This window comes from Chiloscyllium punctatum, chromosome 7, assembly GCF_047496795.1.
Source record: "Chiloscyllium punctatum isolate Juve2018m chromosome 7, sChiPun1.3, whole genome shotgun sequence".
In the NCBI taxonomy this organism is placed as follows: domain Eukaryota; kingdom Metazoa; phylum Chordata; class Chondrichthyes; order Orectolobiformes; family Hemiscylliidae; genus Chiloscyllium; species Chiloscyllium punctatum.
Window position 1 is genome coordinate 129,365,005 of NC_092745.1, and position 14,255 is coordinate 129,379,259.

The window sequence follows — 14,255 nt, forward strand, 5'->3', positions numbered from 1 at the left end:
ATCTTAGCAGCTCACCATGAACCTGACATGAGTTCACCTTCTGTACCAGCCTGCTGTGAGGGACCTTGGTCAAAGGCTTTACTGAAGTCCATGTGGACAACATCTACCACCCTGCCCTCATCTCTCATCTTTGTCACTTCTTCAAAAACCTCAATCAAGTTTGAGGCACGACCTTTCCTGCACAAAGCCCTTTTCAGTCACTAATAAATATATATTTTTCCAAATGTGAGTAAATCCTCTCTCTAAGAATCTTCTCCAATAATTTCCCTACCACTGATGTAAAGCTCACTGGCCTATAATTTCCCAAATTATTGCTGTTGCTCTTCTTAAATCAAGGAACTATGGTTTAACCAAGGAACTATGGTTTAACCAAGGAACTATGACTGCATTTCTCCAGTCCTCAGAGACCCCTCCTCTGAAAAAGAAAATGGACAGATTTTGTACAAGACCCCAGCAATTTTCTGATGTGCTTCCCTCAGGCCTTGGGGACTTGTCTACCCTAATGCTTCTCAAAACGGCCAACAATACCTTTTTTCTATTGACAACACCCCACCCCCAATTGAGACTTACCTTCCACCATGTTCTTTGTCTTTGGGAAGGCAACACCCCACCCCCAATTGAGACTTACCTTCCACCATGTTCTTTGCCTTTGGAAATGCCAATGGACAGTACTCCTAAAGGACCTCACCCACTGCCTTGGGCTGAGCACATAAATTCCCCCCTTTGTCCTTGAGTGGACCTGCCCTTTCCCCAGTTCCTGATGAAGGGGTTTTGCCCGAAACATCGATTCTCCTGCTCCTCGGATGCACCCTGACCTGCTGTGCTTTTCCAGCGCCACAATCTCGACTCTAATCCCCAGCATCTGCAATGTTCATTTGCTGCCCTTTCCTGAGCTAGCCTCTTCCCCCTTATATATGTGTTAAATTCCTTGGGGTTTTTCTTAATCCTGTCTACAATGACATCATTTCATAGCCTCTCTAGCCCTCCGAATTCTTCATTTGAGTTCCTCCGTGAGGGGCATCAGTGAGATGATGGGTGTTGGGGTGAAAGTGGTGTTGTGAAAATGCTTTTGGTGCTGAACGTTCCATCAGTGCACCACAGTACCTGATAGATGACTGAGTTCAGGATATAGGTGAGGCTGTTTCAGACTGAGACGTCGAAAGAATTCTTCACTCACAGGAAGTGAACTAGTGGAATTCGCTACCACAGAAGGCTACACAGGCCTAGTCCCTGGTTATACTGGAGAGATGTAGGAAGAACATTCCTGATGGCTGGGGAGTCCAGAGCCAGGGGTCACAGTGTAAGGATACAGGGTAGGCCTCTTCAGACTGAGATGAGGAGAAATGTCTTCACCCAGAGAGTGGGGAGCCTGTGGAATCACTGCTGTAGAAATCAGTTGAGGCCAAAACATTGAATGTTTTCAAGAAGGTAGATATACTTCATTGGGCTAAAAGAATCAAAGGGATTGGGGGAGGGGAGGTGGGGTGAAAGCAGGTACAGGAGACTGAGTTGGATGATCAGCCATGATCATATTGAATGGTGGAGCAGGCTTGAAGGGCTGAATGGCCTACTACTTGTCCTTTTTTTTGCATTCCTATATATTCAAGAAAGCAATAGATAATTTTTTAAAAAATTAAATTCATCAAGGGTATTGGAGAAAGCAGGAATATGGCATTGGGATAGAGGGTCAGCCATGATCCTATTGAATAGCAGAGCAGACCCAGAGGGGCCGAATGACCTACCCTGCTAGTTTCAATTAGCTTGCGTTTACGTTAGTGCCTGAACAGAATGGTCCTCAGGATGATTCACACAGCAGTGGGGAAACAAAATCTGAAAGTCACATCGAATGCTGTGGGGGCAGGAGGAGCCCACTCACCCTCTCTGTAGGATCATGGCTGATCTGAGTGTGGCCTCGAGTCCTCACTATCTCTCTATCCCCAATGACCACTGACTCCCTTGCTGATGAAGAATCTATCTTACCTCTGTCTTAACTATACTCAATGGTCCTGCCTTTAGTATACTCATAGGAAGAAAAGTCCAAAGATTGATGACCCTCTGAGAGAATCATTTTTAACTCCTCACCCATCTTAAGTGGGCCACCTGTGATTTTGAAATGACACCTCCTAATCATAGTCTCCTACAAAAGGTGTAGCCTCTTCTCAGCACCCACGTCCTTTCAGGATCACGTACATCTCGATAAGGTCATCACTCGTTCTTCTCAACTCCAGAGGAAACAGGCCCTGTGCAGTAACACTAATGCACACACACTCTCTTTCTTTCTCTCTCACACATACATACACACACACACACACACATACACTCACTCTCCCATTTTCTCACACACACACAGATATACTCTCTGTTTCTGTCTCTCTCTCTCTCTCACACACACACAAACACAATCTATTTCTCACACCCACCCACACTCTTTCACACATACATACTCTCTCTCTCACACACACACCCTCTCTCACACAATCAAACACATTCTCTCAATCACATACACACTCGCGCACACATATATGCACTCACGTACACTCTTTCACACACACTCACACTCTTTCACAGACAAACTCGGACACAGGAATATACACACGCCCTCTCACACATACTTTCTCTCTCTCTCTCTCTCACAAACACACACACCAAATTCAACCCCCGGCCCAACCCAATCCTAGTTGTCACCCTAGTGAACCTTCTCTGAGCTGCTTTGAACACAATCATAGAGTCATAGAGATGTACAACATGGAAACAGACCCTTTGGTCCAACTCGTCCATGCTGACCAGATATCCCAACCCAATCTAGTCCCACCTGCCAGCACCCATATCCCTCCAAGCCCTTCCTATTCATATACCCATCCAGATGCCTTTTAAATGTCACAATTGTACCAGCCTCCACCACTTCCTCTGCAGCTCATTCCACACACTCACCACCCCTGAGTGAAAACATTGCCCCTTAGGTCTCTCTTATATCTTTCCCCTCTCACCCTAAACCTATGCCCTCTAGTTCTGGACTCCCAAACCCCAGGGAAAAGGCTTTGTCTATTTACCCTATCCACGCCCCTCATAATTTTGTAAACCTCTATGAGGTCACCTCTCAGCGTCCGACGCTCCAGGGAAAACAGCTCTAGCCTATTCAACCTCTCCCTATAGTTCAAACCCTCCAACCCTGGGAACATCCTTTTATCTTTGGATTGTGGGAGAAAACTGGAGAAAACCCACGCAGACACAGGGAGAATGCAGAAACTCCACACTGACAGATGCCTGAGGGTAGAATTGAAGCTGGGTCACTGGTGCTGTGATGATATCTGCTCGGCATGGATGAATTGGACTAAAAAGGTCAAGAAATGTCTGAATGGATGATCGAAAATGTGGCCAAAGAGGGTTTTCAGGGACACCTTAAGAGGATGTCTTCTAGGGAAATACTGGGTGATTTGCAGATATTCAGGGAGTGAGTTCCAATGCTGAGGACTGAGGCAGTTCCATCTGTGCTCAGTGAGTTTCAGCAGTGGAGGGGGGTGGGGGCGGGGCGTTTGTAAGCACGTTGGGGGGGTCCTGGGTGACTGAGGCATTAGATCACTGACAGCAGGAGCTGAAGGTTATGGTGGATTTTATTAACCTTGTATAATTTGCACAGATTTGGAGCAAGATGTCTGTGAGACTGAGTCATTGGAACCCACATCCAAACAGAACAACTGCAAGAATAATAAAGCTCCAAACTACACACATCCGACCGAATCGGTAAGGACAATATTGAGTGAGGGAGATTGTACATTGGTGACTTGTTCTTGGCACTGCTCATTTCAAAAGGTTCTGAATCCACAGAATGATACAGCACTGAAGGAGGCCATTTGGCCCATTATTCCATGATCTGCCTAATTGGTCCTGCTCGCTTGCTTATAGCCCGTAACTCTGTAAATGTATTTATCTAATTCCCTTTCGATAGTTATAACTGAATCTGCTTCCTGTACAGCATCCAACAGCACAATCTAGATTTCAACAAAATCATAGCATTGTCAAAGTGCAGAGGGAAACCAGTCAGACTGTCTAGTATTAACTTATTTTTCTCGATGTGTACATTTACCTTATCCTGCAATATGGCCTCCATCAGTTTCCCCACTCTAGAGGTCAAGCTGAAAGCTCTGTAATTTACTGGGTTATTTCCTTTGCCCCTTTCATAAACAGCTGTGTCATATTTGCAATCCTCCAGACCCCGGGACTAATCCTATGCTTAGAGACACCTGGAAAATTTCTGCCAACAGCTCCACAGTTTTCTCCCTTCCCTCTGTCAGTAACCTGGGATGCATCCCATCTGGACCTGGTGACTTCTCTACCTGGAATGCTGCCAGCCTTTTTAACACCTCCTCTTTATCCATCGTTGTACTGTTCAGTTGCTCAACACCCCCATTTTCAACTGGGCCATTGTTACAATCTTTTAATTTGGCAAAGACAGAAGCAAACTATTCATTTGATATCTCTGCCATATCCATCGTTTCAGTGAGCAGATTACCCTGCTTATTCCTAAGGGGCCCCACTCCCATCTTTCACTCATCTTTTAATATTAATATGTTTGAAGAGCATTTTACTAATTGTTTCAGTCAACCTGCCATCCTTCCCTCGTGTTTCCTCTTAGCCTTCCTTATTCCCGCCTTAGTCTCCCTTCTGTGTTTGGGATATCTTCCTGATTTCTGTTGCTATTATTATGCACCATCTGCCTCCTTTCTCTTCCTTGTTTTCTCATCAATATCCGCAGTCAGCCAGGGTACTCTAGCTTTGGATACCCCATCTTTACTTCTCATGGGATGTAGCTAGTTTGCACGCTATTCAAGGAGTAAAGTACAGCCCAGGAACAGGCCCTTCAGCCCACCCGACTGCACTGATACATGATGCCTTTCCACACTAAAAACCTTTTGTCTCTACGTGATCCGTGTCCCTCTATTCGCTGCCTGTTCATGTATCTGTTCAGATCCCTCTGAAATGACAGTCACCTCTGTCACTTCCTCAAAAACTATCAATTTTATGAGTACGACCTCTCCTGCACAAAACCTCTCACTAATAAGTGCATAAATTTCCAAATGTGAGTAAAATCTGTTCTTAAGAATCTTCTCCAACAATCTCCCTACCACTGATGTAAGGCTCAATGGCTAATCGTTTCCCAGATTATCCCTGTTACCCTTCTTAAACAAAGGGACAACATTGGCTGTTTTCCAGTCCTCTGGGACCTCTCCTGGAGACAAAGAGTTTGTACAATTTCCTCCCTCACTTCCCTCAATATTCTGGGACAGATCCCATTGGGGACTTGCCTACCTTAACACTTTCCAAGACACCCCAATACCTCCTTTGTTATATTGACATGCTTCAGAATATCAGTGTAACCCTCTCTAGATTCATCATCTACCATGTCCTTCTCCATTGTGTATACCAGTGCAAGATATTTGTTCAGGGCTTCACCCATTTCCTCCGGCTTTACATATACATTCCCTCCTTTGTCCTTGAGTGGACCTACCCTTTCGCTCCTTATTTTTGTATAAAATGCCCTTGGGGAGTTTGCTTAATCCTGTTTGCCAAAGACATTTCATGACCCCTTATACTCTCCTAACTCCTCGTTTAAGTTCTTTCTTGCCATCTTTATATTCTTCAAGGATTCTCTCTCTCTAGTTTCCTAAACATTATATATGCCTCCTTTTTCCTTTTTCACTGAGCTCATAGTATCTCTTGTCACCCGAGGTTCCCTATTCTTGCCATCCTTATCCTTCATTTTCAAGAGAACATGTCAGTCCTGAACTCTAATCATCTGGCCTTTAAAAGATTCACACATGTCAAATATCAATTTATCTTCAAAAAGACATTCCCCCTGACCTACATGCCCCCATCTCCTACAAATGTTGTCTTAGTTAGCCTTCCTGGATTAGTGGTGCTGGAAGAGCACAGCAGTTCAGGCAGCATCCAAGCAGCTTCGAAATCGACGTTTCGGGCAAAAGCCCTTCATCAGCCTGAAACGTCGATTTCGAAGCTACTTGGATGCTGCCTGAACTGCTGTGCTCTTCCAGCACCACTAATCCAGAATCTGGTTTCCAGCATCTGCAGTCATTGTTTTTACTTAGTTAGCCTTCCCCCAATTTTTCTAAGGATTACTCTTATCCAAAAGTAACTTAAAATGTACAGAATTATGGTCACTGTTCCCGAAATGTGCCTGCACTGAAAATTGAATCACTTGGCCAGACACATTCCCCAATACCTGGTCTGGTATGGCCTCTTCCCCCGATGGACTATTTACATATTGCTTCAAGAAACCCTTCTGAACGTGCCTAATAAACATCCCAAACAGGCTCCTGGCACTAAGCGAAGTCCCAGTCAATATATGGGAAGTTAAAATCACCCAGATAACCTTGTTATTTTTAGATATTTCCATAATCAGTCCACATAACTATTCCTGTGTCATCGGCTGGTTGTTGGCTGGTCTGTAGTACAATCCCATCAAAGTGACTGCGCACCTCCTATTCCTGAGCTCTACCCACATGGCCTCACAGGATGAGCCCTCTGAGGTACCCTCCCTCAGTACACCTGGGATATTCTCCTTAATCAGTAATGCAACTCCCTCACCTCTTTTTGCATCCCTGTCCAGCTGGCCTGAAACATCTAAATGCCGGAACATTAAGCTGCCAGTTCTGTCCCTCTCTCAACCAAGTCTCTGGAATACCTATAACATCATAGTTGCAAGTATTAATCCAAGCTCTGAGTTCATCTCTTTTACCCTGCCATCCTCCTCACATTAAAACAGATGCACTTCAGGCCTCAGTCCTGCTGTGTTCAGTAACCTCTCCCTGATCTGTTCTTCCTCTCTGCCTTACTGGTCTGCATCACTGACTCCTCCTCGGTCCTTTTATTAGCTGACCGACTGCTCTGTCTCCCATCCCCCTGCTACACCAGAGTAAACCCTCCTGTGTGGCACTATCAAACCTCCCTGCCAGGATGTTGGTGCCCCTCCAGTTTAGGTGCAACCCATCCTTCTTGTACAGGTCCCGTCTTCCCCTGAAGGCATCCCAATGCTGCGCATTCCTGAAACCCTCCCTCCTACACCAGCTCTTCAACCATGTATTTAACTGTACTGTCTTCCTGTTCCTAGTCTCACTGGCAGGTGACGCAGGAAGTAATCCCGCGATCACAACCCTAGAGGTCTTGCTGTTCAGCTTCCTACCTAACTCCCAGAATTCCCTTTGCAGGACCTTGTCACTCTTCCTGCCAGTGTCATTAGCACCAATGTGTATCATGACCTCTGGTTGTTCACTCACTCCCTTGAGAATGTCCTGTGCCCACTCAGAGATATCCTTGACCCTGGCATCAGGGAAGCAATACCTCATCTTGGAGTCTCACTTGCGGCCACGGAATTGCCCGTCTGTGCCCATGACTGTAGAGTTCCCTATTACTGATGCTTTCCTGCACTCTGACCCTCCCTGCTGTATAGCAGAGCCAGCTGTGGTGCCACCATTCCCTGATCGGCAATTCCCCACCAACAGTACCCAAAACAGTTTCCATGGAATCCCTACGGTGTGGAAACAAGCCACTCAGCTCAAAACGTCCACACCGACCCTCCAAAGAGCATCCTGCCCGGACCCATTTCCTCCCCCCCTGTAATCCTACATTTCCCGTGGCTAACACACCTAACCTACAACAGTGTGCTTGTTAGAGAGGGACGAAAGCCACTGGATCTCTGGCACTGAATGCTTGCTCCTTCCACCAGTCACCCATCTATCTGCCTGAACCCTGGGTGTGACCACGTCTCCAAAACTCCTGTCTCTGAAGCTTTCCACCTCCTGCCTGCTCCTCAGTGAGTCCAGCTGACACTCCAAACGATCCACGCGGTCTGACAATTGGATACACTTCCTGCAGATATAATTGTCAGGGCTGTTCGACCTCTCTCTGATTTCCCACATTCTGCATCTCTTTTTTGAAAGTCTCCTATTTTTCATAACTCTCTGAGTCTTTTTTTTTTGCCTTATCTTTATTTTACACGGGCGACCTCCTCAGTTCTGATAGTCCAGGGCAAATCAACCCTTCTCAGTTGGCACTCTATCCACCACCTTCAATGTCCCTCCTCCACCAACACTGTGTGGCAGCAGTGTACGCCATCTCCAAGATGTACTGGAGAAATTCATCAAGGCTGCTCCAACAGCACCTTCCAAACTCAAGACCTCTACTGTCTAGGAGGACAAGGGTAGCAGATACATGTGAACATCATCACCTTCAAGTTCCCCTCCGAGCCCCTCACCGTCCTGACTTGGAAATATATCACCATTCCTTCTGTGTTGCTGAGTCACAATCCTGGAACTCTCTCCGTAAAGTAATTGTGGTTCCACTGTCTTTTCAAAGGCAATTAGGGATGAGCACTAAAAGCTAAAATAAATTAGCTTGTTGAATTTAACATTTTTTAAATAAGGAATTGAGGAATTCTTCAGTTCATCATCTTTGATAAAACTCCATTAGAGGTTTATGTATTAGTTCCTGGAGCTAACAGAGGAACAGTGCACTGTGTTACTCTGCCTACTGAGATTGATAACGCTTTTTAAAGGGGAAAAAAAATCCCAAACGACCATCAGAAGTAACCAAAGGACAAAATTTAATGTTTACATATTGTCACTGTAACATACAGCTGCACTCAACCAAGAATACTTAAAAGCAGCTAATTTATCAAACTGAATACACAGTAGGACATCTTCCCATGTAACTGCAGAAGATGCAATACCTGCCCCTTCCCCTCCTCCCTGCTCAATGTCCAGGTGAAACCTCCTCCAATCTTATGTATTGTATTCGCTGGACCCAATGTGGCCTACTCTAAACTGGCGAAACCAAACACAGACTGGGTGATCACTTTGTGGAACATCTTTGGTCTGTGCACAAGCAGAACCCTGACCCTCCTGGAGCTGGTCATTTTCACACAGCACCCTGCTCACATGCCCACGTGTCTATCCTCGGCATGCTGCAGTGTTCCAGTGAATCACAGCGCAACCTGGAGGAACAACATCTCTACTTCAGACAAGCACTTTACAGCATTCTGGACTTAATATTGAGTTTAACACCTTTAAATTGTGAGTCAGCTCCCATTCCTTCCCTTTCTCATAGCTTTACTTGTTACATTCTCTGTCACTGTGCTCTCTCTCCCATCCCCCCACCTCAATGGGACTGTCTGGCCTTTCCAGGTTAGAGTGGTGCTGGAAAAGCCCTACTTCACTTTCGCCCAAAATGTTGATTTTCTTGCTCCTCGGAGGCTGCCTGACCTGCCGTGCTTTTCCAGCACCACTCTCATCTTGACTCTAAGCTCCAGCATCTGCAGTCCTCACTTCTGCCTGTCTGTTCTTTCTAGTCTGGCAGTTAGAGACACCATTGTCCTACCATTCTCACTTTCCGATTAATCAGCTCTATCAGCAGCCCCTCTCCTCCAGCACTCCACCCCTGCCCCACACTATCAAATAAATGCTGCCCCTGCTACACTTCACTTCACTTCACTTCACAAACTCTGTTGAGAATTTGTTCTACAAACCTTTTGTCTGTATATCTGCTAGAAGGGTCTGTTACACGAACAAGTTCACCCTTATGTCTTGCTCCCTGCTGTAACTCTCAGTGTTTTTCAAGAATCCTGTTCCATCCAGTCTGAGCCGATATCTGACAGCTGTCAGCAAGTACCCACCCCGAGGATCCGTGCTTTCAAATCCCCAAGTGTCCCATCTGTTCTGTTCCTTTCAAGCAAAAAACTAATTCTTGCCAAGTATTCTGCTTCTGCACAGCAACATCTGTCTTGCAAGCCATACAGCGTATTTGTCTGTCTATGTTTTCTCTCTCTCTCTCTCTCTCTCTCTCTCTCACTCTCACTCTCCCTCTGCCTCTCTTTCTCTACCAGTGCATCAATTAGAAGCAGATGTTACTTCCATTGTGAGTCACAGTGACAGAGTGTGAAAACCATCTCTAGGTTTTAATAGATTTCTGTTTGGGTTTCACCACCATAGCAGCCAGATCAAACAGGTCTGTCTGGGTCACTCCTGCAAGCTCCAGTTTTATCTTATGTTGTACTTTACCTTAGATTGTTTACAACAGAGTCATAGAGATGTACAGCACAGAAACAGATCCTTTGGTACAAATTGTCCATACTGACCAGATATCCTAAATTAATCTCATCCCATTTGCCAGGAATTGGCCCATATCCCTCCAAACCCTTCCTATTCATGGACCCATCCAGATGCCTTTTCAATGTTGTAATTGTCGCAGCCTCCACCACTTCCTCTGGCAGCTCATTCCACACATCCTCTGCATGAAAAAGTTGCCCCTTAGGTTCCTTTTGAATTTTTCCCCTCTCACCCTAAACCTCTAGTTCTGGTCTCCCCCACCCCAGGGAAAAGACTTTGTCTATTTATCCTATCCATGCCCCTCATGATTTTATAAACCTCGATAAGGTCACCCCTCAGCCTGTGACGCTCCAGGGAAAACAAAAACATCACCTTGTGAATTCTAGTGTTGGTAGCAGAGACTACGAGGAGATAGTGGCACAGTGATTTTAGATTTTGTTTGCTTTAGCTACCAGACAAAATTGATGTGAAATCGAGTATCGTCTGAGCTATTAACTCCTACGATTCCACACAGTAGCTTTCAGACATAAGTATATTCCATTAGCATTCCAAATATTTTCTCACTGCTCTCCCGTGTGGTCATGTGGAACAATCCAAGTTCATGTTTCACCCGTACAGGATAGAGAGAGGTCATCAGGAGAATGACCTTTTCAAAGCCAAACTCGCCCTGTGAGCAATTTGAACATTCCTTAAGTTTGTATCTCAGATCTTTGCAAAGTTATTCCTTCAAGTTCACAAAACCTTCACTTTGTTCTAATACTACTGACAAAGTAACAGTCTGTCCTTTACCATATCTGAACTGTTTATTCTATTCAATTCTGCACCACTCTCGCCCTGAGCTGTTCTCTAACCCAGGACTCCCATCTAATTTTCCCATTGCCTCTCCCCTTTCTGCTTGCAGTCGGTATTCTTGAATTGTGACACTTATAAGAAGTCTCGTGACATGAACAGTCATACCCAGGATGTGTCAGGACACTCCACAGGTAGGAATCATCTCTTTGGATACGTTGGTGAGAAAAGGAGTGAGTGAGGAATTAATGTTGATCACGGGGTGATTCCTTGCACATCTGCCGCCAGATGGACACACCACACTGAGATTGGTGGAGATTCATGAGGGTTCTTTGACATCCAGTAGACTGGGCCCTCTTTACCTTGAGCAGGCTGAAGGCTGGAGGTTTTTAAAATGATGACAGGATATCATTGGGTCGATGTGGTGAAGATATTTCCTTCTTTAGGAGGATGGCAAAATGAGGGAAATGAATGTTTTAAAAAAAAAGTCCAGGGGGAGTTTGACACAAGGTTCTTAAATCGGAATTATGTTGAAGATGTGGAACTTGCAACAAATAAGGAGTGTTTATTTGTTCACAGGATGTGGGTGTCGCTGGCTGGGTTAACATCTGTTGCCCGTCCCTAATTGCCCTGGAAATGTTTGTGGTGAACCACTCCAATCCGAGGGCTGTAGGAACACCCAAAGTGCCGGTAGGAAGCGGGCTCCAGAATTTTGACCCAGCATTATTGAAGAAACAGGAATTTATTTCTAAGTCAGGATTGCGTGTAGCTGGGAGGGCAACTGGCAGTTTGTGGTGTTCCAAGCATTTGCTACCCTGCTCCTTCTAGATGGTAGAGGGCTAGGGTTTAGAAGGTACTGTTGAAGGTGCTTTGGTGAGTTGCTGCAGTACATCTTGTAGATGGGGAGCACCGCTCCACTATGGGTTGGTGGAGGATGGAGTGAACATTGAAGGTGGTGGGGAATAGAGTGCTTTCTCCTGGATGGTATCACACTTCTTGAAAGTTGTTGGAGCTGTACTCACCCGGGCAAGTGGGGATAGCTGGTGGTGTTGTGGTAATGTTACTGGACTAGTGATCCAGAACCCCAAGCTAATGTTCTGGACTAACTCCAAAGTTCACCTACTTCACCACTGGCACAGAAGGGCAGTCGCATGTGCCATTTCCAAGGTGTATGATGATATTTCAGTTGTGGTGGGATTCAAAACATAGAAACATATAAAGTCCTGATGGGACTGTACAGGCTAGAGGTGGGACGAATGTTCCTGATGTTGGGCAAGTCCAGAACAAGGGGTCACAGTCTAAGAATAAGGGGTAAACTGTTCAGGGCTGAGATGAGGAAGACTTTCTTCACTCAAAGAGTTCTGAGCTTGTGAAACTCTCTCCCACAGGAAGCTATTGGGGCCAGTTTGTTAGATATATTTAAGAGGGAGCTGGACATGGTCCTTGTGGCTAAAGGGATCAAGGGGTATAGAGTGAGGGTGCGAATGGGATCCCAAGATTGTTTGTTCAGCCATGATTGTATTGAATGGTGGTGCAGGATCGAAGGGCCGAATGGCCTACCCCTGCACCTGTTTTCTATGTTTCTATGTTACCATGAACTGATAAACCCCAGAACTTTAGCTTGAGGTTCTGGATCACTCGATCAGTGATGCTACCACGACACGACCACACTCTCCACTTGCAAGGAGGGGTATTACACTCAAGAAACTTGACACCATCCAGGCCAATCATCTGTTTCATCCACAGTGAAATTTAAAATTCACAAAGTAGCTGAAATAAAAAAGCTAGCCCAGTGGTGACCATATAACCATTATTGATTGCTGTAAACATTTGTCTGGTTCACTAATGTCCTTTAGGGAAGGAAATCTGGTCTGTCCTACATGTGACTCCAGACCCACAGTGATGTGGTTGATTCATAATAAGCCACTGGGCAATTAGGGATGGACAAGAAATGCTGGCCCAGCCAGTGACACCCATGTCCCGTGACCATTTATACAAAAACACACTCTTGACTTGTAACAAAAACAGGAAATTGCTGGAAAATCTCGGCAGGTCTGGCAGCATCTTTGGAGAGAGAAACAGAGTTAATCTTTTGGGTCCAGTGACTCTCCTTCTGAACTGACTGGAAATAGGTTGTTTTCTATGCTGAAGATGGCACGGGTGGGGAAAAGGAAGGAGTTAACAAAAGGTGAAGATGGAGCCCAGAGAGAGAGAGAGAAACACAGTTGAATAGAAAAGGAATGGGTAAAGGTCTGCCTGGGAGAATGAGTAGCTGCTAATGGGGACCATCAGTGGCTTACAGTAGACATTTTGGAATCAGCCCATGGGATGGAAGACTGAGAGGGGATCTGATTGAGACGTACAAGATTATTAAAGGATTCGATAGTCTGGTGGCAGGAAACATATTTCCGCTGATGGGTGAGTCCCGAACCAGAGGACACAGCTTAAAAATAAGGGGTAGGCCATTTAGGACAGAGATGAGGAGAAACTTCTTCACCCAGAGAGTGGTGGCTGTGTGGAATGCTCTGCCCCAGAAGGCAGTGGAGGCCCAGTCTCTGGATTCGTTTAAGAAAGAGTTGGATAGAGCTCTCAAGGATAGTGGAATCAAGGGTTATGGAGATAAGGCAGGAACAAGATACTGATTGAGGATGATCACAGCCACGATCATATTGAATGGTGGTGCAGGCTCGAAGGGCAGAATGGCCTACTCCTGCACCTATTGTCTATTGTCTGTGTCAAGGCCTGGTGTGTGGGCGTTGGGGTAAGGACGTGGGAGATAATGCCTCAGGCTCTAAGATTGTTGAACGTGATCTTGAGTCCTGAAGGCTGCAGGGTTGCCAAGTGGAAAATGAAGTGCTGTTCTTCCAGCTTGCACTGAGCTTCACTGGAGGACTGCAGCAAGGCTGAGACAGAGATGTTGGGCAGGGAACAAGGTAGTGTGTTGGAGTGGCAGGCAACTGGAAGCTCAGGGTCATTTTTGCGGGCAGAACATAGATGTTCTGTGAAGCTGTCACCCAGTCGAGACTTCATCTCCCCAATGTAGAGGAGACCACATTGTGAGCAGTGGATGCAGGAGACTAGATTGTGGGAAGGGCAGGTAAAGTGCTGCTTCACCTGGAAGGCCTTGGATAGTGAGGAGGGAGGAGGTAAACAGGCAGGTGTTCAGAGTCAAGAGTGTGGTGCTGGAAAAGCACAGCAGGTCAGGCAACATCTGAGGAGCAGGAGAATCGACATTTCAGGCATAAGCCCTTCCTGACGAAGCTTGAGATGCATCTCATTTAAAACGAAGCTAGGGATGAAAGTCAGAAGTAGAAGGGTAATCTGATAGGCTTAGAGGTTTGTGAGGAG

General features: G+C 45.8%; 1 protein-coding gene across 5 annotated transcripts in view; it reads left to right on the forward strand.

Moving 5' to 3' along the window:
- Positions 1–14,255, forward strand: part of samd13 (sterile alpha motif domain containing 13) — a 98,931-nt gene that overhangs the window by 37,520 nt on the left and 47,156 nt on the right. For 4 of the 5 annotated variants that reach the window (XM_072574819.1, XM_072574821.1, XM_072574818.1 and 1 more), the window contains exons 3-4: positions 3,638–3,741; positions 11,020–11,101. In XM_072574819.1, the coding sequence (XP_072430920.1) occupies positions 3,638–3,741; positions 11,020–11,101 (186 nt within the window). Of the gene's footprint in view, positions 1–3,637; positions 3,742–11,019; positions 11,102–14,255 lie in introns of those variants that run through there. The other variant, XM_072574822.1, reaches the window with a different exon arrangement.